This window comes from Pseudophryne corroboree, chromosome 12 (genome assembly GCF_028390025.1).
Source record: "Pseudophryne corroboree isolate aPseCor3 chromosome 12, aPseCor3.hap2, whole genome shotgun sequence".
Taxonomy (NCBI): domain Eukaryota; kingdom Metazoa; phylum Chordata; class Amphibia; order Anura; family Myobatrachidae; genus Pseudophryne; species Pseudophryne corroboree.
In genome coordinates, this window is record NC_086455.1 from 120,882,340 (window position 1) to 120,910,164 (window position 27,825).

General features: G+C 45.3%; 1 protein-coding gene across 1 annotated transcript; it reads left to right on the forward strand.

Annotated features, from left to right (window-relative positions):
• LOC134980915 (acyl-coenzyme A thioesterase 1-like) lies at positions 1 to 27,423 on the forward strand. Its single transcript, XM_063947944.1, has 3 exons — positions 1 to 639; positions 15,444 to 15,646; positions 22,732 to 27,423. Exons 1-3 carry the CDS (start codon positions 99 to 101, stop codon positions 23,305 to 23,307), a joined length of 1,320 nt encoding a protein of 439 aa, XP_063804014.1. The 5' UTR covers positions 1 to 98; the 3' UTR covers positions 23,308 to 27,423.
• Positions 27,424 to 27,825: the final 402 nt, after the last annotated feature.

Sequence of the window (27,825 nt, forward strand, 5' to 3'; positions counted from 1 at the left end):
CTGTGATCGGCTAAGTCGGACTCATTGCTGGTCACATGACTGCCTGCTCTCGTCAGCTGATCAGAGTGCTGCTGTGCTAGTGTACACACAGTGGGAGAATGCTTTGCCGTGTATTACGCGGCTGGGCTGCAGAGCTCCGGAAAGCTCCCTATAGTTACACAGGCAGCCGGGCGGTGTCGGTGTCGGTGAGCCCCCAGGCTGGCTTTGCAGACGAGAAGTTGCAGATCACAGTACAGGGGCTGAGCGCGCGGGAAGCGGTGACAGTGAGGGCTCTGGTGGAGGAGGACAGCTGCCTGTATGACTCCTGTGCACACTATGAGGCTGATCACTTCGGCAGAGTGCATCTGCACAGGGAGCCTTCTCTTGGGGGTGACTATACAGGGGTGCTGCCCATGGGCCTCCTCTGGAGCCTGGCTCCCTCTGTCATGGAAAAGCCCTACCAGAGACTGGAACAGAGAAGTGTGCACAAGTCTCCTATGGGGATTGATCTGTTGGTACATAAGGGGCACATGAGCCCTAGAGCTATACCAAAGGATGTGGTAGCTAGAACTAAAATCCAGAGATGGTTCTGTGCCCCTGGAGTGCGAAGGATCAGACTGAGAGAAGGAGCAGTCAGAGGCAGCCTGTTTCTACCTCCAGGTATAGTAATGTCCATCTTAAAAGCTAATCATTTCTTTCTCTTTATTATATATGTAGAGAAATATATATATGTGTGTATATGTGTATATATATATATATATATATATATATATATATTGTATGTGTGTGTGTGTATGTATGTATATATATATATATACATACATACAAAGTCCCACAAACCGGCACTCCAATAATATATACCAGCCAACTACCTGTGTGCCCTTGTTAAATTTAAATAGATTCAAATAGGCAGACTGCCTCCTGTCTAAATATCACAGACTCCAGGATTTAGAAAAAAGACATAGGGGGTCATTCAGAGTTGTTCGCTCGTTGCCGATTTTTGCAAAAATGCGCATGGTACGCAGTGCGCATGCGCTAAGTATTTTAGCACAAAACTTAGTAGATTTATTCACGTCCGAACGAAGAATTTTCATCGTTGTAGTGATCGGAGTGTGATTGACAGGAAGTGGGTGTTTCTGGGCGGAAACTGACCGTTTTCTGGGAGTGTGCGGAAAAACGCAGGCGTGCCAGGATAAAACGTGGGAGTGTCTGGAGAAACGGGGGAGTGGCTGGCCGAACGCAGGGCGTGTTTGTGACGTCAAACCAGGAACGAAACGGGCTGATCTGATCGCAGTGTAGGAGTAAGTCTCGAGCTACTCAGAAACTGCTAAGAATTTTCTATTCGCAATTCTGCTAATCTTTCGTTCGCAATTCTGCTAAGCTAAGATACACTCCCAGAGGGCGGCGGCCTAGCGTGTGCAATGCTGCTAAAATCTGCTAGCGAGCGAACAACTCGGAATGACCCCCATATAGGGGGGAATTCAAATGTTTGAAAAGTCAGTTGGGTGTCTGTTTTTTCCTGTCTATTAGATAGGAAAAAACAGATGCCCAACTGACTTTTCAAACAATTGAATATCCCCCATAGTGTATTCAACACAGTGGTCCAATATACATACTGGTCAGCTCACATAACTTTTAGAAATCCTTGACAGGTCTATGTTTCTGGGTCATATCAGACCCCGTCTTCAGGACCAAGGAGTAGGAGCCACAAAATAACAGCTAGAAGTCACATAATAAAGCCACTGGCTCCTACTCCTTGGTCCTGAAGCCAGGGTCTGATTTGACCCAGAAACGTTGGCTGATAGGCAAATCGGTTTATGTAGCTCTAGAAGGTGAGGAAGAGGCGCCTGATAGTGTAGTAGATAGGGTTTAGTGTAACATCATATGTGCGTATATGCTTGGTATGAGTGATAGAATGTCGTGGGTTTCCATCTCAGTGTAGTATTTTATAGCTTCAAAAATGTTCACATTTATCGGCGTAGTGGTAGCATAATAATACGTATGAATTTGAACTCTGGGCGTCTAAATAGAAAATGAGGTTCAATGCAGACAAATGCAAGGTTATGCATTTTGGGACTAAAAACAAACTTGCATCCTACATATTAAATGGGGAACGCCTAGGGGAAACAGAGTTGGAAAAAGATTTGGGGGTTTTCATTGATAATAGGCTTAATAACCATACACAATGTCAAAACGCAGTAAAGAAGGCAAGTAAGGTGCTAGCGTGCATAAAAAGGGGAATTGAGACAAGGGACTCGGATGTTATCATTAGTGATGAGCGGATTCGGTTTTACTCGGTTCTCAAAACCGAATCTTATTGGCTATCCAAAACACGTGACATCAGTGAGTCAATAAAATTCGGTTTTGAGAACCGAGTAAAACCGAATCCGCTCATCACTAGTTATCATGCCGCTGTATAAGGCATTGGTACGTCCGCACCTGGAATATTGTGTTCAGTTTTGGGCACCATTGTATAAAAAAGACATTAGTGAGCTCGAAAGTGTTCAAAAGCGAGCTACTAAATTGATTAAAGGCCTAGAAGGACTGGACTATAGGGAAAGACTTACTAGGCTGAATATGTATACCCTACAAAAGAGGCGCCTAAGAGGAGATATTATTAATATCTTCAAATATGTAAAGGGACATCACAAAGAGTTATCAGAGGAATTATTTATTAAAAGAACACAGTTTAGGACACGTGGGCACTCGCTGCGACTGGAGGAGAGAAATTTCCGAACGCAACGGAGGAAAGGGTTCTTCACTGTTACGGCAATCAGGATGTGGAATTCCCTGCCAGGGAAGGTGGTAATGGTGGACACTGTAATTGGATTTAAAAAAGGAATGGATAAATTTCTGAATGAAAAAGCTATCCAAGGTTATAATACTTAAAATATCAACGTGGTTAATCCGGGGAGTAACATGAGTTATAGTAGCTAACTAGTCAAAAAACATTATTCAGCAAGTATGTAGAATCATCACAACTTAATACAGGTTGAACACGATGGGCAATTTGCCTCTATTCAACCTCAAATACTCTGTTACTATATTCACCTAGTGGATTAGATAAAAATGTGTCCACATACAGTTATATAATTAAAAAAACAGTTACGACTACACATAGAGGGAATAAAAAAAAGGAAAACAATGAACACCACTTAAAAACAGCACTGGTCAGTGCAAACAGAGTCTCTCAAAGTCCCAATGGCTCAATAATATGAGATAAGCAGTCCATACGTTGTATCAGGTGGATAGGGAGGAATACCGACGTGTTTCGTCCCTCTAGGACTTCTTCAAAGAGAGTAAAGAGAGGTTCATCACTGTCCAGATATTTATACCCATTGATATCAGTAATTGGTCACATCATCAGCTGACTCGCGTTGGCTAAACTCGAAACCGGAAGTGTTTAGCAGAAGTTCCGTTTTGCATATAGTATTAATGTGTGCCTATTCCATAATGATAACTTCAATTATTGAGGACATTCTTTGTTAATGACTCCTGCGCTTCCCGCCATCCAGGTAGGCAGTGGAGCGCACTTGGAACACATTTCCAGAAGTGACGTCAGTCCCGGGTAACTGAATTGGGAGCCAGCTAGAACACGTATGACCCGCAAGCTCTAGACAGCAGGGCCATACATAGTAAGACCACCCTGGGGGGGGGTCCCGCTAAGATCCCCCGTGTAGACTGGCTTAGACTAGCACTTGTTGTGATGTTTTTAAGCTGAAAGGAGACATTGCCAGTATAAATAATAACTATAGCTCTGGCGCCTTTGGAGGGGGCGGAGCTAACTCAGAGCGGGACCAGAGGTATTTTGGCGCCTCCCTCTGCTCACTGCAGCCATGGACAGCACACACAGCGCTTCCTGACTCCTTAGACACGCTGGATATCTGGTACAGGGTGTAGCAAAGGGGGAGAGCCGCTATTGAACACTATCTGGGTCCTCTACAGGGCAGGATTTATTAGTGTTGACTGTGATAAGGTTAGCTGACAGCCTCACTGGGGATGTACAGCTCCCTAGGGGTGTGCTGGTGTCCTTCTCTCTGTGTGTCTCCTCTCACATACAGTAGGGCAGGCTTGCAATATATTACTGTCTGTGTGTATGTGATTGTGCTTACTGTGAAACATGGGTAAACACAAGCTGTGCAGTGTATGCCACACCAGATTCTCTCCATTATCATCTGATTCTGTTTCATGTGAACAATGCAGCCAATCTTCACAAATCAGTGAAGGGGCTGGGGGAGAGGGTCCAGAGCCCCACCGGCTAGGGTCTCTTAAAACTATGATGTCTGATATGTCATCCCAGCTCACTGCTAATGTTCAGAAAACTCAGCTACTACAACAGGCTGTTGCAGTTTAGCTGCTTGGGCAGATGTTGCTCAGCCCCCCTCCATTCATGCAGGACAACAGAAGCATGGTTTGCCTGCTGTACTATCTGACACAGATGAGGATATACAGGAGGATGGGGAGGACTTGATCCCCATCATTAGTGGGGATACCGATTTTGCCAGGGTATTGAACCCCTACTTCTGGCTATATGGGACGTGTTAAAGCTCCCTCTAGAGGACACTGCATCACAGCAGTCGTTTTTCTTTGCACAAAACAAGCCTAATGTCACTTTCCCTGATTCTGCAGAGTTAGATGACCTATTCAAGTTAGCCTGGAGAAATCCAGGCAAAAAATTCCAAGTGTCAAAAAAGTTTTTGCGCACTTTCCCATTTGCTCCTGAAGGTAGGAAATTTTGGGAGGAACCCCCGGGGTTGATGTATCTGTCTCTCGACTGTCCAAAAAGGTGGTGCTGCCTGCCCTGGGCTCCTTTACCATAAAGGATCCTGGGGATAGGAAAATAGAAGATACACCTGCTGCCATGTAAATAGATTTGAGTGTATCGCAAAGACCAGTCATTGCGGGTTGCTGGATGACCCATGCCATTCATTCATGGGACACTCTAATTGAGGAGGGCCACTATGGTGACCCTCCTAAAGCACATTAAGGACACTACACACGACCTCTGTGATTCCCTCAAGGAGATGGGGAACATTAAGGCTAGGACCTCTGCCATGGCAGTGTCGGCGTGCAGGGCCTTGTGGTTGCGTCTGTGGATAGCGGACGCGGAATCCAAACGCAGTGTTGAATCCCTCCCCTTTACAGGGGAATGGCTCTTTGGGGTTCAATTGGATACATGGATTTCCAAAGTTACAGCTGGGAAATACACGTTTCTCCCCTCTGGGGCCCCGCCGGCGAGACACTCCTACCCAGGGCCATCTGTACAGTCCTTTCGGTCTCGCAGATTTCAATCTAAGGTCAAGGTGCCTCCAATGCAACTAGAGGCACCAGAGGTAAGTCAAGGAAGCCTGCAAGCACCAGCTCTCAGGAACAGACCACCAGTTCTGATTTCACTAAGGCCTCAGCATGACAGTCCCCACCCACCCCGAGGGGATCTCAAGGTGGGAGTTTGTCTGCGTCACTCCAGTCGCGTCTGGGAGGCTTCCTTCCAGGATACCTTGGTCAGGGATCTTGTTTCTCAAGGCTACAAGCTGGAGTTCAACAGTGCTCCTCCCCAACGATTTTTCAAATCAAGCTTACCAGCTTTGGAAAATATGCAGGTTACGTTGCAACACGCCATCCTAAAGTTGGTCCAGTCCCACGTCATTGTTCCAGTACCAATACCACAACGAGGCAAGGGTTATTGCTCACACCTGTTTGTGGTACCGAAACCGGATGGTTCGTAAAGGCCCATTTTGAATCTAAAGTCATTGAGTCCTTACCTGGAGGTGTTCAAGTTCAAAATGGAATCCTTGCGACCAGTGATTGTGGGCTTGGAAGAACAGGAATTCATGGTTTCCTTGGATATCAAGGACGCCTACCTCCATATTCCGATTTGGCCACCTCATCAGGCGTTCCTGAGGTTTGCCCTGCTGGACAATCACTACCAATTCCAGACACTGCCCTTCGGCCTATCCACAGCTCCGAGGGTGATCCCAATGGTGATGGCGGAGATGATGTTCCGGGTCCAGGGAGTCAATATTGTCCCTTACCTGGACGATCTTCTGATCAAAGCAAGATCCAGGGAGCTTTTGTTGCTCCATATTGACCGCACTATCCAACTTCTGTCACGCCATGGGTGGATCCCCTCAATTTACAGAAGTCCCACCTGCAGCCAACTCAGTGGCTCCTGTTCCTGGTGATGTTGCTGGTTACTGTAGCCCATAAGGTGTTCCTACCAGAGGACAAGATGAGAACACTTCAGGAGATGGTCCGCATGGTGCTCCGACCTACTCGCGTGTTCATGCATCTTTGCATAAGATTGTCGGGAAAGATGGTCGCCTCATAAAAGGCGATCCAATATGGGAGGTTCCATGGCAGGACTTTTCAGCTGGATCTCCTGAGCAAATGGTCCGGATCACATCTTCATATGCACCAGATGATATGGCTGTCGCCTCAGGCCAAGATTTCCCTCCTGTTGTGGCTGCAGTCCTCCAATCTACTGGAGGGCCGGAGTTTCGGAGTTCAGGATTGGACCTCCTCACGACTAAGGGGATGCGATTCTAAGGGGATGGGGAGCTGTCACCCAAGGGGCGCAGTTCCAGGGCAGGTGGTCAGCCTACGAATGTCTCCTTCTGATCAACGTTCTGGAACTTTGGGCGATCTACAATGCTCTGCTTCAGGCCTCTCCTCTGCTCAGGGATCAAGCGATCCAAGTACAGTCGGACAACGCCACAGCAGTGGCGTACGTCGCTCAGCAAGGAGGGACAAAAGCAGAGCCTGCATGCAAGAGGTGTCAAGGATACTCCTCTGGATGGATAGAAATGCAAGAGCACTGTCCGCAATCTTCATTCCGGGAGTAGACAACTGGGAAGCGGACTTCCTGAGTCGTCACGATCTCCACCTGGGGGAGTGTGGTGTCCACCAGCAGGTTTTCCAGCAGATTGTCCACCGGTGGGGCTACCCACAGATAGACATGATGGTTTCTCGTCTCAACAAGAAGCTTCACTGGTATTAATCACGAACCAGGGAGTAGATGCACTGACGTCGCCTTGGCCTTACTGGCTGATCTACTTATTTCCTCCGATTCTGTTGCTCACAAGGGTGCTCAAACACATCAGAAATCAGGGAGTCCAGGCAATTCTGATTGCCCCGGATTGCCCTCGGAGGGCATGGTACGCGGATCTTCTGGACATGTCCGTCGAAGACCCTTGGCCTCTACCTCTCAGAAGAGATCTTCTTCAACAAGGACCGTTCCTCTACCCGGACTTACGGCGACTTCGTTTAATGACACAGAGGTTGAGTGGGACAACCTAGCTCACAAGGGCTTTCCCAAAAAGGTTATTGCTACCATGGTTCAGGCCAGGAAGCCTGTGACGTCAAAACACTATCATCATATCTGGAGAAGAAATGTCTCTTGGTGCAAGGAACACACGTTTCCGCTTGCGGAGTTCCACTTGGGATGTTTCTTACGTTTCCTGCAGGCTGGTGTGGAAAAAGGCTTACGTCTGGGTTCCATTAAGGTCCAGGATTTCAGCACTCTCCATTTTCTTCCAGAATAAATTGGCAGTGTTGCCAGAAGTTCAGACCTTCTTGCAGGGGGTACTCCACATACAACCTCCTTTTGTGCCGCCTACGGCACCCTGGGATTTGAATGTAGTGTTGGAATTTATACAGTCCTCCTGGTTTGAACCTCTTATGACGGTAGAAGACAAGTACCTCACATGGAAGACGGTGATGTTACTAGCCCTGGCTTCTGCTAGACGTGCCTCAGAATTGGGGGCCTTTTCGTCTAAAAGTGCATACTTGATTTTTTACGAGGACAGAGCAGAGCTCCGTACTAGACAGCAGTTCCTGCCGAAGGTTGTCTCCGCAGTTCACCTGACACCCACAAGTGGAAATAGTCCCTGTTGGTCGGCATGCTGACCGTCAGGGTAATGAGGGGGTGGGATGTTGGTGGAGGTCATGTGACCGTCGGTCTCCCGACCGCCGGTCACATGAATACCACCCAAAAAATAGGGTAAAGTTACTGGAAACAGGCTAAAGGTAACATGTCACTGAGACCTTTATGGCTGAAGACATCCAATCTTTTAATCCATCTGGCTTCGCACCTTAACAGGGCCTGATTCCCATTGCCTCCCCTTATTGAAGGGGTATATAGTCAATCATCCAGTATCGTAGACAAGGAAGCCACTGGTTGATTGCTTGATCTGTTGGTTAGTGCTGCTCTTATCGCAGATCGGTGAGCGGTCAGCCTCTCTTTGAATTTTCTTGTAGCCTTACTTATGTAGGTCAGACCACAAGGACATACAGTTTGATATATTAAATGTGTACACTCACAAATTAGATTATGTTTGAAGTTATACTTGAATCCCAGATGAAGATGACAGAATGTATCTCCTGTTATCAAATATTTGCACGTGGTACATGCAGAAGTGGATTTAGGGCTCTGTTCGCCACTAGGCACAACATTATTACACACACACACACACACACACACACACACACACACACACACACACACACACACACACACACACGTGTGGCCAGAGACTTAAGTAATTTAAAAATATACATATGTGAGCTCATTTAAAATACCCAACAGGGCAAAATAAAAAAATGGAGTTCGGCGGCTGTGCAGGATCCTGGCTGAACTCGGACGATTTTTTTAAAGGGGCAATCACTTACAAGGCATGGCCGCCGACCCATTATGTATGAAGAGTGAGGGGGGTGGTCGGGTGTTCTTTGGGGTGGGCAGTGGGTGGCCCGCATAGGGGGAGATGGGAGGGATTTGAGTTGCCACTACGGGGGAGGGGGGGTGCCTCGATTGAGGGGGCGTTCTGGGTTTCCACCAAAGGGGGTGTTGGTGGTGCCGGGATAAGAGGATGAGTAGGGGAGGGTTGGGAGTGCCACAACAGGAGGGTAGTTTGGGGGATCAGGGGTTCCACAATGGGGGCTGAGCTAATGAAGCAGGGACTCAGGGGAGGAAGGCGCTGGGAGGTGTGAGAAACAGGATGTTGGAGGGCGATGTGTGTCCCCCGTTGCTGCCAGCCTATATATGCTGTCTCCCTGTACCGCTGTCTCTTTGATGCCCCCTGTCTGGTCTGACCCCCCAGCTGGATCGTACCTGCTGGCTTTGCAGGGTGCGAGTTCCACGTGCAGAGAGCCAGCATCATGGGGAGGGGGTGGGAGGAGACCTGCTGTGCCACCCCTAGAGACGTGCCTAGTGGGAAGTCCGGTACTGGGTACATGCACATTTCAAGCAGCCCTCTATTTTTATGCAGTAAGAAGTTAGCAGTCTGTTGTGTATTCTTACATGAGATGGCTGTTTTTTAACTAGCCCATCCCAAATGTTCCTGGCTCGCATGAAACAGGGCATCAATTCCGTATCGTGTAGATTCAGGTTCCTCTCTGTTTGAATAAGGTGCCAACGTTTCTTAGAAATTCTGTTGGGTTCTTCAGAAGAAGCATTGTACTGGGTCTTCCATGGTAACTTTGGTTTTTGCATGAACTTGTCTTCTTTAGGAGTGAGTCTCGATCCAATAGCATTACCTTGGCCTTTGTAGCTAGTACGTTTTTAGAATCATATCCCCGGTTAATGAAACATTTTAGTAAATCATCTATTTGGGTAGCTGCTGCCTCTGAGTTAAAGTAATATATAACTTTGCATTGTAGCTAAAAGTAGCAAGAAACATTGGCGTTTCTATAATGGGTGCAATGGATGCGGTGCACACGGGCCCCTGGGTCCAGGGGGGCCCACACCGCACCCATTGCACCCATTTTAACACTTACCTTTCCGGAGTCCAGCAGCGGAAATCGCGACCAAAATGGCCGCTGCGCATGCGCGGTAGCCAAATTGGTCTCTGGATCATGGCGGGTGCCATGTTTCCGGAGACCTGCGCATGCGCAGTAGACTCCGGCACAATGCCGGAGTCTACAGCGCCGTACAGAGGAGGGGGCCCACCCGGAGGTGTACACAGGCCCCCTCCTCTGTAGATACGCCCCTGGCAAGAAGCAACGTTTGTATTTACTGTACTTGCTGGGTGAAATGGAATATTTTCAAGTATAGTAGGTATGTGATAGACATGTATCACAGTCCTAAAACCAAATATATTGTCAACTTTCTTTTTCATTATATCAGTAATACCTTTAAATGATTTTTTTCTTGTGTCACAGAAATATAACATTTTTGCTGCTACTGATAAAAGGCTTTGCTTTCATACTTACAACGTAGAACAGTGGTGACTCCCAGGAAGAGGTCCTGATGTGATCTAGGCATCCAGCTGGTGACCCACCAATGCTTTCAATGTATAGAAGTGTAAAAAGTAACATTTTGTTTCACAATATACTTTAGTGTAATAGTTATTGAAAGATCTTCATACGACAGTATGTTTTTATGTCCTCCAGGTGGCGCTGCTGTTTGTTAAAGTTTGGCCAGATTTCCGGGTTTCTATTTAACTTTTATTGTCTCAAAACATGCCAGCCCTAACCAATATGATGCCCTAGGCAAGATGTTTAGCTGGTGCCCCCTAGCACCACCGCTAGTTCCGGCTCTGACCCTGCACCCCTTTCTCAGCACCATCACCGCTCTCCTATAGCAGTCCTCATTTTGGTGCTCCTACCCCCTATATTTTAAATAGGATCAGTGTGCACATTCGGCGCACAGCCCAAAAAGGGGTGTGTTTTTGCTGGCCAGGGGCATGGCAATACAATAGTACCCACAATTCAGATTACGCAACACAGTACTGCAACTTAATTCACAATTTATCATGTGATAGTGTCCCTAATTCATATTACATCACACAGTAGTACCACTTTACCTTATATACGTTACTCCTCACAGTAGTGCCCCTTATTCGCATAACATCACGCTGAATTGCTCCTTGTTCACATTACACCACACCATATTGCCCTTTTTCCACATTAGACCACACAGTATTGCCATTTCTATATGGTACGCCACACAGTAGAGCACCTTATACACATAATGAAACACATTAGTAATGCATTTATACACATAACACCAAACAGTAATGGCCCTTACACATGACACACATTATTAATGTCCTTTTAAACACAATGCGCTTTACACATAATGCCAACCTTTATTAATGCCCTTATGCACATTATGTCCCTTACACATATGCCGCAAATTATTAATGACCTCATTCACATAATGACACACATAATGTCCTTTACACATATACTCCAAATTATTAATGACCTCATACACATAATGACACACATAATGTCCTTTACACATATACTCCAAATTATTAATGACCTCATACACATAATGACACACATAATGTCCTTTACACATATACTCCAAATTATTAATGACCTCATACACATAATGACACACATAATGTCCTTTACACATATACTCCAAATTATTAATGACCTCATACACATAATGACACACATAATGTCCTTTACACATATACTCCAAATTATTAATGACCTTATACACATAATGACACACATATTGTCCCTTACACATATGCCACACATTATTAGTGCCCTTATACACATAATGACACACAGTGCCCCTTACACATTTGTTACACATTATTAATGCCCTTATACATATAATGACACACATAGTGCCCATTACGCATTTGCAGCACATTATTAATGCATTTATACACATGATGAACCCTACACATATGCCGAACATTATTGCACAACCAACCTGCTCACACACACAGCACTCACACGGCCGCTAACACTGTGATCTCTGCCTATGCTTGGATACAGATGTGTCCTTATACATCTTGCCTCAATACACCATGCAGCAGGAGATGCCTGGCGTGAGTCAGCTGGCAGCTCTGCTAACGTCGGGTGCCTATTTTTGATGAAAATGCATCTTATTTGCATTGCTATGTGACTAGGATGTACAAGCAGCTTCTGCTGATGAAAAGGATATGCGGCATGCCTATATACTGTGTGTGACTATGGCTGTATCTGCATATGAAATGCTACACACAGAATATAGGCATGCTGCATACCATTTTAATCATCAGAAGCTGCCTGTGCCTCTAGGCACACCAAACGCCCTAGGCAATTGCCTATGCCTAGGGCCGGCTCTGCTTGCCAGTACCATGAATTAAAAATGTAAAATAAACATTTGTACAGAGACTAAAAAATGTACAACATCACTGGGAACTGGAAAAGGGGGGGTGGGGGGGGGGGGGAGGAGGAGGAGGACAATGTATTGATTCCGGTAATTGTTGGGACTGCAAATCAGAATAGTCCCTCCAAGGTTAAGTACTCTGATATAAAGTATTCTATGGGACAGATTCTGAGTTTCCGGTATGCTCCTGTGCACAGTAGTTGTTTGGGCTGGTGACAGAGGTGACCTCCAGAGGATCATCCTGTCGACTGGTGAGTCACCTGTTATTTTCAAGAACACGGAAAAAAGAACACTGGGTGACGCACCTGCCAGCAGGATTATTCCCCTGTTTGAATATAAGTGCTCGTCTCCCTCCCTTTTTTCATTTGACTATTTTTGGGTGCATAGCCCGTATGAATGAGCTGCTATTTTCATTTGTAATAGTCTGGCAGACACACAGACCTGATTCTGAGTTGTGAGCAAAGCAAAAACAGCGTTTAACTTTGCACCTGGACAAACCATGTTGCAATGCAAGGGATGCAAATACATTTACTTTTTTGCATGAAGGTTAGATACTGGCTGCTTTTGCATGTAGCCCACAAATACTGGACAACTTTATTATTACATTGCAAATTCAGGGTTGGCTGGTTTAAACCATGGTTTAAGCCAAATGTTTGTTTTTGTTTTTTTTTAAACACTTGTTATTATGCGGTGAATAAACTGTAGGCATGGGGTCATGACTTCTTTAAAAAAAGCCCATTTCAATAAACAAAAATGTTTCATGCCAGTGATTGCCCCTTTAAAAAAATCATCCGAGTTCAGCCAGGATCCTGCAGTGTCGCCGAACCCCTGTTTTTTTTAATTTTGCCCTGTTGGGTATTTTAAATGAGCTCATATATGTATATTTTTAAATTACTTAATCCTGTACTTTAGTCTCTGGCCACACATTATATTGTTGTGTGTGTGTGTGTGTGTGTGTGTGTGTGTGTGTGTGTGTGTGTGTGTGTGTGTGTGTGTGTGTTTATTTATTTCTGGAAGTGCTTTTGCATTTTCTATTCTGTATTACTATTCAGATTTATTTTATTATAATAAGTAATAAGTAGGACTAATGCTTAACATTAACTTGTTCTTATTTTCAATTTAATCTATTTCTCAGAGTACTTTGTATGTATGTTTAGTCTATCTACATATAAATGTGATAGGAATAATAAGCTGCAAAAAATTGGTTTTATTGATAGTTGTAAAATGAATCAACTCAAAGCCTAATAACATTAGTAATGTTAGGAAGCATTACAACCAAGGTTGATCAAGGTTTCTAATACATGATTCAAATTTTTTTTCCATTAAAACATTAATGTAAAGAAAAAAAACTGGTTTAAACAAAAAAGTGTTGTTGTTTTTTTTTTTTTAAATTATTTTTTTCCAACCCTGACTGCAATTTATATTTAGCTTAGGACACGCCCCTCTCAAATCTGACTCTGCACATTCCCCCTCCACAGTGATGCATGGTTTTACCAAGGTGCAAAGTTACTTGTTTTTGTCTTTGCTCCCAACTCTTGTTGAAGTGGAAACTGAGGTAACGTATGTTGGGGCAATGTGAAAAGATGAGGGGCATGTTGTGCATCCTAAAGTGGAGTTTGGAATAGGAGGAGAGGTGTCTATTTCTCCAGGGTTTGACAAATTTTTCTACAATGTAGGAGCCAAGATGAAAGTGTAGGAGCCAGACCACCGTCCCCCCGCCCCTCCCCCCCAAAAACATAAAATAATTGCCCCCCCCGGCAGCTACATTACTGAGCAGTTTCCCCCACCCCCCCAGGCAAGCCAACCCCCACGGCCACACATCTAATGGGATAACCCCAGTCAAACCGACCCTCCTTGGCCACACCCTGGTTAAACAATCCCCCTCATCCTGTTGAACATCACTACCTCCTTCTGCAGCCAAAATCCCAGGCCTCACATAGACCCTTGTATCGGAGGGCTGTATGCTGCCAGAGTTTGGAGACAGTAGACAGCGTAAACTTGGACAGACATGCGCAGCAGTCAGTACAGGCCGGGACGGGCACTTATCACATGCTCTCCTGTGCGTGAAATACAGGCACACTCATGAATCTCTGCTGGGGCTGAAGAGGGTCTGCTTCCTCCCTTCCTGCATAATCTGGTAGCCAGGCAGCAAAATCTAGGGGCCATGGAGACCTGTACCCTGGGATTGTTGAGCCCTGTAATGCTCTGTTTTATAATATGGACCAGGGCCAAGTCAGCATTAAAGTGTGAACCTTACTGATAGATCTTCTGTAGTAAAATTTGTGGGTTAGTAAAAAACAAAGCAGGGGGCCAAACCCTTACTGAATGTGTTCTGTTTGTCATGGTGCTGGTATGGGACCTTTTCCATGTGTACAATGGTGGATTCTTGAGTGCGGACACCTAAGGTGGTTCCAATTGCCTCCAAGATCCCATATTAGACATTTGTAGTCAAGATAAGGCTAGCTAATTTAGCTTAATGCTTACCTATATTCTGGATTTGGCAGCATAGTAGACAAAATATATCCGGCAAGCACTAGTTATAAATTATCTAGATTTCATTAAAGAGTATATGAAGTCAGTCAGCTGTGTAGTCTGAACAAACAAACACAAGATACTGGAAAAACAAAATTTCCAATGCAACATCCACTATGACTTATAAGAAATACGAAATATCTGAATTTTGCAACCGTTTCATTATTTTAATCTAATCCCATTATATTTGTAGTGAATAGAGATAAAAACTCAAATATAAATTCACAGAATGTTGAGTCAGAAGAGGCAGATTTACTATAATCTCAGTATGTGCAGTTAGAACGTAAGTAGTTCTTGATTTGTATTGAGAAGCCCACCGGTGTCTGTGCGATTCCAAGTGGCTACGTACAAAGACCCAGCGCCAGTCGCAGATCAGTCGATTATCCGGCCTCTGAGTTACTTCTTCCTCACGCTGCACGGGCGCAGGAAGAAAGTCATCAGAGCCACTGTTACGGTGTGCAGGATCGGCTGAGACACCCCCCGAAACCAATCAGGACTATCATACATTTTTGATTCAAAGAATTTGAAGGCCTACAGTAAAAATCCCGGCACTTGTACATGTCAGAGGGCATAACCTCTAAGTGAATTGCCGTAGCATGTATTTAAGTCTTTCCTCTTCTTCCTAGTGTGGTGGGTGTCTGTAACTGTTTCTGCTTGTTTCGTTTTCTTTCCTCACGATTAACAATATATAGTAAGTCTAAACTTACGTTATTTTGACTTTACTAGTTTTTAGACAAGTAACTACTTACTTTGTTTTATACACATTGACCATTGTTTAATCTAGGTGGTTAACGACTGTTCGTCATTCCATTGCTAGGTGAGGGCTCCTTTCCTGGAGTGATTGACATGTTTGGGGATGATGGTGGCATGGTAGAATATCGTTCCAGCCTGCTAGCCAGCCGTGGTTTCGCATCTCTCGCATTACCGTATTTTGCCTTTGAAGACCTTCCACCTACAATGACTGAATTTCATCTGGAGTATTTTGAGGAAGCTGCTAACTTTTTGTCTCGGCACCCCAAAGTAAGTATGTGTAGCGCCAGTCTGTTCTCTTCTAACACATTATTTACCTTTTATTTCTCTGACGTCCTAGTGGATGCTGGGAACTCCGTAAGGACCATGGGGAATAGCGGGCTCCGAAGGAGGCTGGGCACTCTAGAAAGATTTATGACTACCTGGTGTGCACTGGCTCCTCCCACTATGACCCTCCTCCAAGCCTCAGTTAGATCTTGTGCCCGGCCGAGGTTGGATGCACACTAGGGGCTCTCCTGAGCCCTTAGAAAGAAAGTATAGATTTAGGTTTTTTATTTTCAGTGAGACCTGCTGGCAACAGGCTCACTGCAGCGAGGGACTAAGGGGAGAAGAAGCGAACCTACCTGCTTGCAGCCGGATTGGGCTTCTTAGGCTACTGGACACCATTAGCTCTAGAGGGATCGACCGCAGGCCCAGTCCTTGGTGTTCGGTCCCGGAGCCGCGCCGCCGTCCCCCTTACAGAGCCAGAAGCAAGAAGAGGTCCGGAAAAACGGCGGCAGAAGACATCAGTCTTCACCAAGGTAGCGCACAGCACTGCAGCTGTGCGCCATTGCTACTCATACACACTTCACACTCCGGTCACTGAGGGTGCAGGGCGCCTGGGGGGGGCGCCCTGAGCAGCAATAAAAACACCTTGGCTGGCAAAAATACCACAATATATAGCCCCAGAGGCTATATATGTGGTAAATACCCCTGCCAGAATCCAGAAAAAAGCGGGAGAATAGGCAGCGGAAAAGGGGCGGAGCTATCTCCCTCAGACACACTGGCGCCATTTTCTCTTCACAGTGCAACTGGAAGAAAGCTCCCCAGGCTCTCCCCTGTAGTTTTCAGGCTCAAAGGGTAAATAAGAGAGGGGGGGCACTAAATTTAGGCGCAATATTGTATATACAAGCAGCTATGGGGGAAAATTCACTCAGTTATAGTGTTAATCCCCTCATTATATAGCGCTCTGGTGTGTGCTGGCATACTCTCTCTCTGTCTCCCCAAAGGGCTTTGTGGGTCCTGTCCTCAGTCAGAGCATTCCCTGTGTGTGTGCGGTGTGTCGGTACAGCTGTGTCGACATGTTTGAGGAGGAGGCTTATATAGTGACGGAGCAGATGCCGATAAATGTGATGTCGCCCCCTGTGGGGCCGACACCAGAGTGGATGGTTAGGTAAAAGGTATTAACCGACAGTGTCAACTCCTTACATAAAAGGGTGGATGACGTAACAGCTGTGGGACAGCCGGCTTCTCAGCCCGTGCCTGCCCAGGCGTCTCAAAGGCCATCAGGGGCTCAAAAACGCCCGCTCATTCAGATGGCAGACACAGATGTCGACACGGAGTCTGACTCCAGTGTCGACAAGGTTGAGACATATACACAATCCACTAGGAACATCCGTGACTTGATCCCGGCAATAAAGAAAATGTGTTACACATTTCTGACATTAACCTCTAAAAATGGGGTTTTTATGTTTGGGGAGAAAAAGCAGGCAGTGTTTTGTTCCCCCATCAGATGAATGAATGAAGCGTGTGAAAAGCGTGGGTTCCCCCTGATAAGAAACTGGTAATTTCTAAAAAGTTACTGATGGCGTACCTTTTCCCGCCAGAGTATAAGTTACGCTGGGAGATATCCCCTAGGGTGGATAAGGCGCTCACACGGTTGTCAAAATAGGTGGCACTGCCGTTTTAGGAACGGCCACTTTGAAGGTACCTGTTGATAAAAAGCAGGAGGCTATCCTGAAGTCTGTATTTACACACTCAGGTACTAGACTGAAACCTGCAGAGCGTGCTGCTGCAGCGTGGTCGGTGACCCTGTCAAACATACTAGTTTGCTAACATGAGAACATATTAAAGACGTCGTCTTATATATGAGGGATGCACAGAGGGATATTTTGCCGGCTGGCATCCAAAATTAATGTAATGTCTATTCTGTCAGGAGGGTATTAGAGACCTGTCACTGGACAGGTGATGCTGACCTTAAAAAGCGCATAGAGATTCTGCCTTATAAGGGTGAGGAATTATTTGGGGATGGTCTCTGGGACCTCGTATCCGCAGCAACAGCTGGGAAGAAATATTTTTACCTCCGTTTTCCTCACAGACTAAGAAAGCACTGTATTATCAGGTACAGTCCTTTTGGCTTCAAAAAAGCAAGCGGGTCAAAGGCGCTTCCTTTCTGTACAGAGACAAGGGAAGAGGGAAAAAGCTGCACCAGTCAGCCTGTTCCCAGAATCATAATTCTTCTCTCGCTTCCTCTGAGTCCACAGCATGACGCGGGGGCTCCACAGGTGTAGCCAGGTACGGTGGGGGGCCGTCTCAAAAATTTCAGCGATCAGTGGGCTCGCTCACAGGTGGATCCCTGTTTCATTCAAGTAGTATTTCAGGGGTACAAGCTGGAATTCGAGATGTCTTCCCCCCGCCGTTTCCTCAAATATGCCTTGCCGACAACTCCCTCAGGCAGGGAGGCTGTGCTAGAGGCAATTAATAAGCTGTATTCCCAGCAGGTAATACTTAAGGTGCCCCTACTTCAACAAGGACGGGGTTACTATTCCACACGGTTTGGGGTACCGAAACCGCATGGTTCGGTGTGACCCTTCTTTATATTTAAAATCCTTGAACACATGCATAAAAAATTCAAGTTCAAGATGGAATCGCTCAGGGCGGTTATTGCAAGCCTGGACGAGGGGGATTACATGGTATCCCGGGACATCAAGGATGCTTACCTGCATGTCCCTATTTACTATCCTCGTCAGGAGTACCTCAGATTTGTGGTACAGGATTTCCATTACCAAGTCCAGACTCTGCCGTTTGGACTGTACATGGCACCGAGGGTGTTACCAAGGTAATGGCCGGAATGATGATACTCCTTCGAAAAAGGGGAGTTTTAATTATCCCGTACTTGGACAATCTCCTTATAAGGGCGAGGTCCAAGGAGCAGTTGCTAGTCGGGGTAGCACTATTTTGGAAAGTGCTACAACAGCACGGTTGGATTCTAAACAGTCCAGAGTCACAGCTGGTTCCTACGACACGTCTACTGTTCCTGGGGATGGTTCTGAACACAGACCAGAAATAAGTGTTTCTCCCGGTGGAGAAAGCCAAGGAGCTGTCATCTCTAGTCAGAGACCTCCTGAAGCCAAAACAGTTATCGGTGCATCATTGCACGCGAGTCCTGGGAAAAATGTTAGCTTCCTACGAAGCAATCCCATTCGGCAGGTTCCATGCAAGAACTTTTCAGGGGGACCTGTTAGACAAGTGGTCCGGGTCGCATCTTCAGATGCATTAGGCTGATAACCCTGTCTCCAAGGACCAGGGTATCTCTATTGTAGTGGCTGCAGAGTGCCCATCTTCAAGAGGGCCGCAGGTTCGACATACAGGACTAGGTCCTAGTGACCATGGATGCCAGCCTTTGAGGCTGGGGGGCAGTCACACAGGGAAGAAACTTCCAGGGACTTTGGTCAAGTCAGGTGACTTCCCTACATAAATATTCTGGAACAGAGGGCCATTTACAATGCCCTGAGTCAGGCAAGGCCTCTGCTTCAAAACCAGCCGGTCCTGATCCAATCAGGCAACATCACGGCAGTCGCCCATGTAAACCAACAGGGCGGCACAAGAAGCAGGATGGCGATGGCAGAAGCCACAAGGATTCTCCGATGGGCGGAAAATCATGTGTTAGCACTGTCAGCAGTGTTCATTCCCGGAGTGGACAACTGGGAAGCAGATCTTCTCAGCAGACACGACTTCCACCCGAGAGTGTGGGGACTTCATCCAGAAGTTTTCCAAAGGATTGTACACCATTGGGAAAGGCCACAGGTGGACATGAAGGCGTCCCGCCTCAACAAAAAGCTATAAAAGATATTGCGCCAGGTCAAGGGACCTTCAGGCGATAGCTGTGGACGCTCTGGTAACACCGTGGGTGTACCAGTCGTTTTATGTTCCCCCCTCTGCCTCTCATACCAAAGGTACTGAGAATAATAAGAAGGCGAGGAGTAAGAACGATACTCGTGGTTCCGGATTGGCCAAGAAGTGCCTGGTACCCAGAACTTCAAGAAAATATATCAGAGGACCCATGGCCTCTGCCGCTCAGACAGGACCTGCTGCAGCAGGGGCCCTGTCTGTTCCAAGACTTACCGCGGCTACGTTTTGATGGCATGGCGGTTGAACGCCGGATCCTAAAGGAAAAGGGCATTCCGGAGGAAGTCATTCCTACGCTGATTCAAGCCAGGAAAGATGTAACTGCAAAACATTATCACCGCATATGGCGGAAATATGTTGCTTGGTGTGAGGCCAAAAAAGGCCCCAACAGAGGAATTTCAACTAGGTCGATTTCTGCATTTCCTACAAGCAGGAGTGTCTATGGGCCTAAAATTAGGCTCCATTAAGATACAGATCTCGGCTCTGTCGATTTTCTTCCAGAAAGCATTAGCTTCAGTACCTGAAGTTCAGACATTGTAAAAGGAGTGCTGCATATTCAGCCCCCGGTTGTGCCTCCAGTGGCACCTTGGGATCTCAACGTGGTGTTGAGTTTCTTAAAATCACTTTGGTTTGAACCACTAAAAACCGTGGATCTAAAATATCTCACGTTGAAAGTGGTCATGTTATTGGCCTTGGTTTCGGCCAGGCGTGTATCAGAATTGGCGGCTTTGTCATATAAAAGTCCTTATCTGATTTTCCATAGGGATAGGGCAGAATTGAGGACTCGTCCCCAGTTTCTCCCTAAGGTGGTATCAGCTTTTCACTTGAACCAACCTATTGTGGGGCCTGCGGCTACTAGGGACTTGGAGGATTCCAAGTTACTGGACGTAGTCAGGGCCTTGAAAAATTATGTTTCCAGGACGGCTAGAGTCAGGAAAATTGACTCGCTATTTATCCTGTATGCACCCAACAGGCTGGGTGCTCCTGCTTCTAAGCAGACTATCGCTCGCTGGATCTGTGACACGATTCAGCAGGCGCATTCTGCGGCTGGACTGCCGCATCTTAAATCGGTGAAAGCCCATTCCACAGGGAAGGTGGGCTCATCTTGGGCGGCTGCCCGAGGGGTCTCGGCTTTACAACTTTGCCGAGCTGTTACTTGGTCAGGGGCAAACACGTTTGCAAAATTCTACAAAATTGATACCCTGGCTGAGGAGGACCTGGAGTTCTCTCATTCGGTGCTGCAGAGTCACCCGCACTCTCCCGCCCGTTTGGGAGCTTTGGTATAATCCCCATGGTCCTTACGGAGTTCCCAGCATCCACTAGGACGTCAGAGAAAATAAGATTTTACTCACCGGTAAATCTATTTCTCGTAGTCCGTAGTGGATGCTGGGCGCCCATCCCAAGTGCGGATTGTCTGCAATACTTGTATATAGTTATTGCCTAACTAAAGGGTTATTGTTGAGCCATCTGTTGAGAGGCTCAGTTATATTCATACTGTTAACTGGGTATAGTATCACGAGTTATACGGTGTGATTGGTGTGGCTGGTATGAGTCTTACCCGGGATTCAAAATCCTTCCTTATTATGTCAGCTCGTCCGGGCACAGTGTCCTAACTGAGGCTTGGAGGAGGGTCATAGTGGGAGGAGCCAGTGCACACCAGGTAGTCATAAATCTTTCTAGAGTGCCCAGCCTCCTTCGGAGCCCGCTATTCCCCATGGTCCTTACGGAGTTCCCAGCATCCACTACGGACTACGAGAAATAGATTTACCGGTGAGTAAAATCTTATTTTTTTATGCTCCTTTAAATAAAAAATGTTGCTGTTAATATTGTTGTTTCTATGTCAGATCCCCAGTCCTTGGCAATTAGAGAAGGCAGCTCAGCTCACTTTTATTTATCTACTTCTTATGTATACATCACCATTTACATTGAATACCGGCATCCTTCAGTAAGGAAGGGAATGAAAAGGAAAGGAGGAGACTGCGTATATGGGAGGGATATAATCGCTTGCCATTGAAATGAATAGGAGTGTTCTGATTGGTCAGAGAATGGCATCTCCCATGCTCCAACCAATCAGAGCTCACTTTTTTTTTATTTAAGGATTTTTTTCCTACAATGTGTGCTTTTGGTAATATTTTATTTACAGGTGCTAGCAGGCATTGTCTGCCAGGGCATGATAGAACTTGTAGTTCTCCAAGAGACAGAATGCCCTGACAGCTCTTAAAATTGAGCATGATGGGGCTAGCTGGTACTTGTAGTGTATTATTAAATCTATTTCTTACCACATATCAATCCCGCACCTGCTGCCCAAGGGGTGTCATTTTTTTTTTTATGCACACCCCACTTCCTTAAGTATTCCAGTCATGTGGTGACTATTTTTTCCCCTCCGATATTTTTAATACCAGCCTAGGGCCTGATTCAGATGTGGATGGAATGCCGATATTTACAGACTTGAGCGATTATCAGCTGACTGCGCACTTGCCAGGGTACCTTGTAATGCCGCTTGCAGTGAAGATTTCAGCAAAGTGATTGACAGTCAGGGTCCGGTTAGGGGAGGTAAATGCAGGCATGCTACAGCCGTTTTAGGGGCATCTCCACCTACATCTGCGATCCTGTACACAGAAAAGATGGCCCCCAAGGTCTCTGTTCCCTCGGCCACTCTGCGCGACTATAGGGTTACTCAGATGCCTATGTGTACGCAGTTGCTGGGATCTGCGAGGCCTCCAGTGGTCATCTCAGTACATTTCCAGGCGGCTGTGACTGTAGTATACTTTAACGGTAGCTGTGTAAAATAAAATGTATCTGCTATTGCATTAGCAACCACATCTGAATCAGGTCTTTAGGTACTGCTATTGCTCCATGAGGTTTTTTTTTTTACTACATATATTTTTAAAGCACTAAAAACACGCAGGAATGGTGAATGTGTGGCTTCAAACCCTCACCGCAAATCACCGCAGGTTCACAAGTCAATCTCCATATTTGGAGGCCAAAGTTCCCACAATTTGTAGCAACATCGAAGTCGCAGAAAGATCATCACAGGCTATTCCTTTTACCCCTCTTTCTGTGTATTATGTTCTGTGTTCTGCTTCTTGCTATTTACTTTCATGAGGATATCACAATCTCAGATCTCTAAAATGTTGAAACCAGTCACCTTTCCAAATCCTTATCTGTTTGTTTCTGTTCTCTGATAGGTGCGAGGGCCTGGCATTGGTGTAATTGGGACTGGAAAAGGGGCGGATCTGGCTCTTTCTATGATTACTTTTTTGCCCCAGGTGGTTGCTGCAGTTAGTGTCTCCGGCTGCTGCTCCAACACAGCTGCCAACTTGAACTACAAAGATTTCACCATCCCAGGTCTGAGATACAACATGAGCCGAATCAGAATTTCGGAAACAGGAGTGTTCGATGTCTCTGAGGCTCTTGATGATCCCCTGGATCCAGTTAATAGCCAGAGCCTCATCCCAATAGAGAGAGCCCAAGGTTCATTCCTGTTTATTGTAGGAGAAAATGACCTTAACTGGAAGAGTTCTGTCTACGCAAAAGCAGCCATACAGCGCTTACAGGAAAACGGAAAGACTCAGTTTAGCCTGCTTTCTTACCCTGGTGCTGGGCATAGGATAGACCCGCCATGCACGCCTTTCTGTCCAGCTGCCATCGATAGAGTTCTAGGAGTGCCTATTTTAGGAGGTGGAGAGATGAAAGCTCACTGTCAGGCTCAGGAGGATTCCTGGCAAGAAATACAAGACTTCTTTTACTTGCACCTAACATAAGATGCAAAAAGAAGGAATCCGTCTGTTGCTGTCAGTAGGGAGAAGTTCCTCTATGAGCGAGTACTGTTTCTTCTTTCCAAGCTGTGGATATTATAGTTGCTATGTGCAAAGTGCCACACAATTGTACGCTATACCCTAAATCATTTTAGCAAGTTAAATCAATATACTTTACATAATTACGTTTTAAATTTATTAGTGTAAGACTATACAGTGTTTGGTTACTCCAGTATGTGTAACACCTTCAGTCTTCCTTTAACAGTTTATACTGGTTCAGTCTAATTGGTTGACATGAGTGCAACTGCAATAGCTTAGTATGTTGACATGATTATATTGAAAAAAAACAGTCACAGTGGTGCAGCAATCCGTTACTAAACCCTCCCTCTACTGCCTAACCCTAACCCTCCCCCAAGTGCCTAACCCTAACCTACTGTCAAGCCCTAACCCTCCCCCAAGTGCCTAACCCTCCCCTACTGTCAAGCCCTAACCCTCCTCCAAGTGCCTAACTCTACCCTCTCCTGCAGCCTAACCATTTCGTTCCCCCTTAGCAGAGGCAAATGCAGGATTTGGTAAGGGGGGTTTCCATATACATACATATATAAACAAACAAATATACATATATATTTATAAATAACTCCATTCAGCCACATTATGATGCCCAGGTGCCCTCCACACCAAAAATAATTATATTTAGATTTTGGAAACACTAGAGGCAATCACAGGGCTTGTTAATGTATAGAAAATGCTACTTGCTCCACTCATTTACTTAATATATATATAATCTCTGTGGAAAGTTCTACAAATAAAAGAACTGGAGTAAAAGAGTGCTGCAATTAGCAATTTTTATATATTAAGTGCCATGAATGCCACCAGCCTGTAGTTTATATATACAGTACCAATGAGCCTGTAGTATAGGAAGGATATACCTGTAGTATATATACATTATATATACACAGATCTCGCTTTGCTGTGCTGCAGGAAGAAGCAGCAAAGGTTGGGCACGCTGTAGTATTAGGTGTATGGATTGCGCAAATTTAGTCCTAAATGGTTACATAAAATAGAAGAGCTTTACTTCCCTTATAGTTCTTTATGGGGAATAACTTCTCAGATATCACCTTGTATTTGAATTAGAACTGAAAGAAATATAATGACACAATAGTGCAGACATCCAATTCAACAAAAAAAACAGAATGGTTCTTTGTGTACCACACTCACAATATGTCAATGAGTAGCAAGCATATAGTAAGTTTCAGCTTGAGGGATTCTTCTGATATCCACCTGAACTTCAGGCTGAAACAGAATAAGGCAAAACAATAGTGCAGATTTCCCATTCAAGGAAAAGATTTTTTAATAAAAAATGCACTCACAAACAAAAGAAATTTAAAAGCATGTAGTAACACTGGTGCTAGAGATGGCTGTATACTCATCGATCCAGAAAGCCCACAGAGTTCCGGATACTCCTAAGCGCAAATTCAGGATCAATCCTATGCCTCAGTCCACCAGGTAGAAAAGAAGCCACACCGCTTAATGCATTTCGAACCTCACTGGGTTCTTCCTCAGAAGCGAAACAAGGGGCGGGGCTTCGATTGCCGCGAGTGGCAGGTAGCTGTTTTAAAGAAAATCGGCCTGTCGAGGGTTTCTGGTTACTCAGAACCCCCCCCCCCCCTGCGTGCGCTAGTGTCTCTCTCCTAATGCCTAACCCATCTCCTACTGCCAATCCCTATTCCTCCCCCTAGTCCCTAATCCTTCTACTGCCAAACCCTAACGCTCCCACTAGTGCCTAACCCTAAAGGTGCCCATACACCTAAAGATTTCTCTTCCAATCTGGTTGGTTGGAACAAAAATCTGGTAAGGGATCGGAGCAAATGACAGTTGACCATTTTAAATGGTCAACTGTCATTTGCTTCTATCCATGTCATTTGCTCCCATCCCTTACCAGATTTTTGTGCCAGCCAGCCAGATTGGAAGATAAATCTTTTGGTGTATGGGCACCTTAACCCTCCTACTGCCAAACCCTTAACTCACCTCCCACAGCATAACCCTATCCCTCCCCCAGAAAAAATAACTGAAACAAGGCATAAAAGTATTATAAATATGCATTCTATCACTTTAAAACATTTGATCTAATTTCTGTAATTAGCAACAAATATTTAATATTCGCAGAATGTTAGGAAATCTACATCAAATTGATGCATTCTTAGAGGACTCAATACGTGTCCTAGTAACATACTTTCCTTATTAATCCCAATTGGCCTACAAACCTCTACAGGTGTATTGGTTATTCCTGGTAACCGCTATGATGGAGACAAATGTAATAGCCACAGATTTGCTGAAAGTCCCGATTTTTCTGCAATTTGATTTAAAATAGCAATTTTTTTTATGGCAAAACCAGGTTGATTGAGTCTTTACAAGAATTGCTGCTTTAAATCCTGCAGCAAAATGAAAGACTATTGATATTTGGGTGCTTTACCTCCATGGCATGTGATGCTCATTCATTTTATTGCCAACTGGACAGAAAGAATCTCTCAGAATGCTCTCCCCAGGCCGATTCAGTCATGTTGTGGGACGTCTACCTATGGAGATCAAAAATCCACAGCCCTATAGAGACACTGACGAAATTTTGTGGTAATGTGAATACTTTTTTGGGGGGGATGGTTTATATTCTATATCTAATGCATTGTTTATTGCATTTGCTCATAATTATTTATTGAATCATTTGACTTCTACACCATTTCAAGCAAAGTGATAAAAATGTATCTTGGCTAAATAACATCATGATGCAGGGTATCTCAGTTGACTCGGTTAACTCCAAAGGTGGCATTTGGTTAATTGTTATGTGGCTGTTGCCAGTGGTGGAACAAACGAAAGTCACTGCAAGGGATGCCACCGCAACAGGTCCTGGCTGACAATTACGGGTAACCCTTCTGAGCCCCCTGCTCTACTCCCAGTCTGGGCTTTCAAGCACATCATTAGACCCACCCACATATTCTCAGAACAGGCTCCTGTTCTCTCAGACAAGCACTATGGGAATCTATATCAGCGACTCTGGACCCTCACCCGAGTTTTGCTGTGGAGCCTGGAAATACGCCAATTGGATTGAAGCTATTAGAAACAACCATTTGTTGCAGAGTCATACTTTTGTTTCCATGGTTACAGAGGTAGCCAAGAATTGCAGAGGCATCCATCTGTTTCCATGGTTACAGAGGTTGTCAAGAAGTGCAGAGGCATTCATCTATTTCCATGGTTACAGAGGTTGCCAAGAAGTACAGAGGCATCCATCTGTTTCCATGGTTACAGAGGTTGCCAAGAATTGCAGAGGCATCATCTGTTTCCATGGTTACAGAGGTTGTCAAGAAGTGCAGAGGCATCCATCTGTTTCCATGGTTACAGAGGTTGCCAAGAAGTACAGAGGCATCCATCTGTTTCCATGGTTACAGAGGTTGGCAAGAATTGCAGAGGCATTCATCTGTTTCCATGGTTACAGAGGTTGTCAAGAAGTACAGAGGCATCCATCTGTTTCCATGGTTACAGAGGTTGGCAAGAATTGCAGAGGCATCCATCTGTTTCCATGGTTACAGAGGTTGCCAAGAAGTGCAGAGGTATCCATTTGTTTTCATGGTTACAGAGGTTGCCAAGAAGTGACTGATATGTTTGAGTGGAGTCACCCTTTAAAGAACCAGTTTGCAACAAATTTTGTTTCTATTAAATATATCCATACACAAAATGTGTAATGTATTTCTGAGCCATGATAATGTTCTGGTACAAATATTTTTTTTACGTTTCAAACACATGTACAATTAATGTAATATGGCATATTTCTATACTGTTGCTTGCACATTCTAAGCAACTTTATATTAATTTACTTGGCTATTTTAAAATTGTCAGAATAGAAAATCAAATCTAGACTTGCCCAATATAACATTCTCAGGAACAAGCCTGATTTAGCAGTGGAGGAGTGGGACTCTTTGCTGTCCCCCATCCTTCCCCGTCCCACACACACACTCCTCGCCCCAAGGAGATGAGCTAGAGTACGTACCAGCTCATCTCCTGGGTAGAAGAAATGCAAACAGTGCCATGTTCATTTCTAATACAAGGCACTGATTAAATACTCCTGTGCAGTCTCTACTTTTTCAGGTCTCCTGTATGTTTGACATGTGGACCGGGTCTTCTGCAGCATGAGGGGGTTATCTGTAACCTCAAGCTGCAATTATTCCTAGCACTGGCAGCAATAGTTCTGTTATTAATGGGGGCTAGGGTCTGAAAATTAAATTTTAAGTAGACCTTTTCTTTAAGGTTTTGACTAATGATGATGTTGATTAGATACATTCCTATTTGTTTTGATTCCTAATTCTAAATTTTTTTTTATTTTCTCTTACGTCCTAGTGGATACTGGGGTCTTGTACTTTAGTACCATGGGGTATAGATCGGGTCCACTGGAGCCTGGCACTTTAAAAACCTTTAGTGTGTGCATGTGTGTGCTGGCTCCTCCCCTCTATGCCCCTCCTACCAGACTCAGTTTAG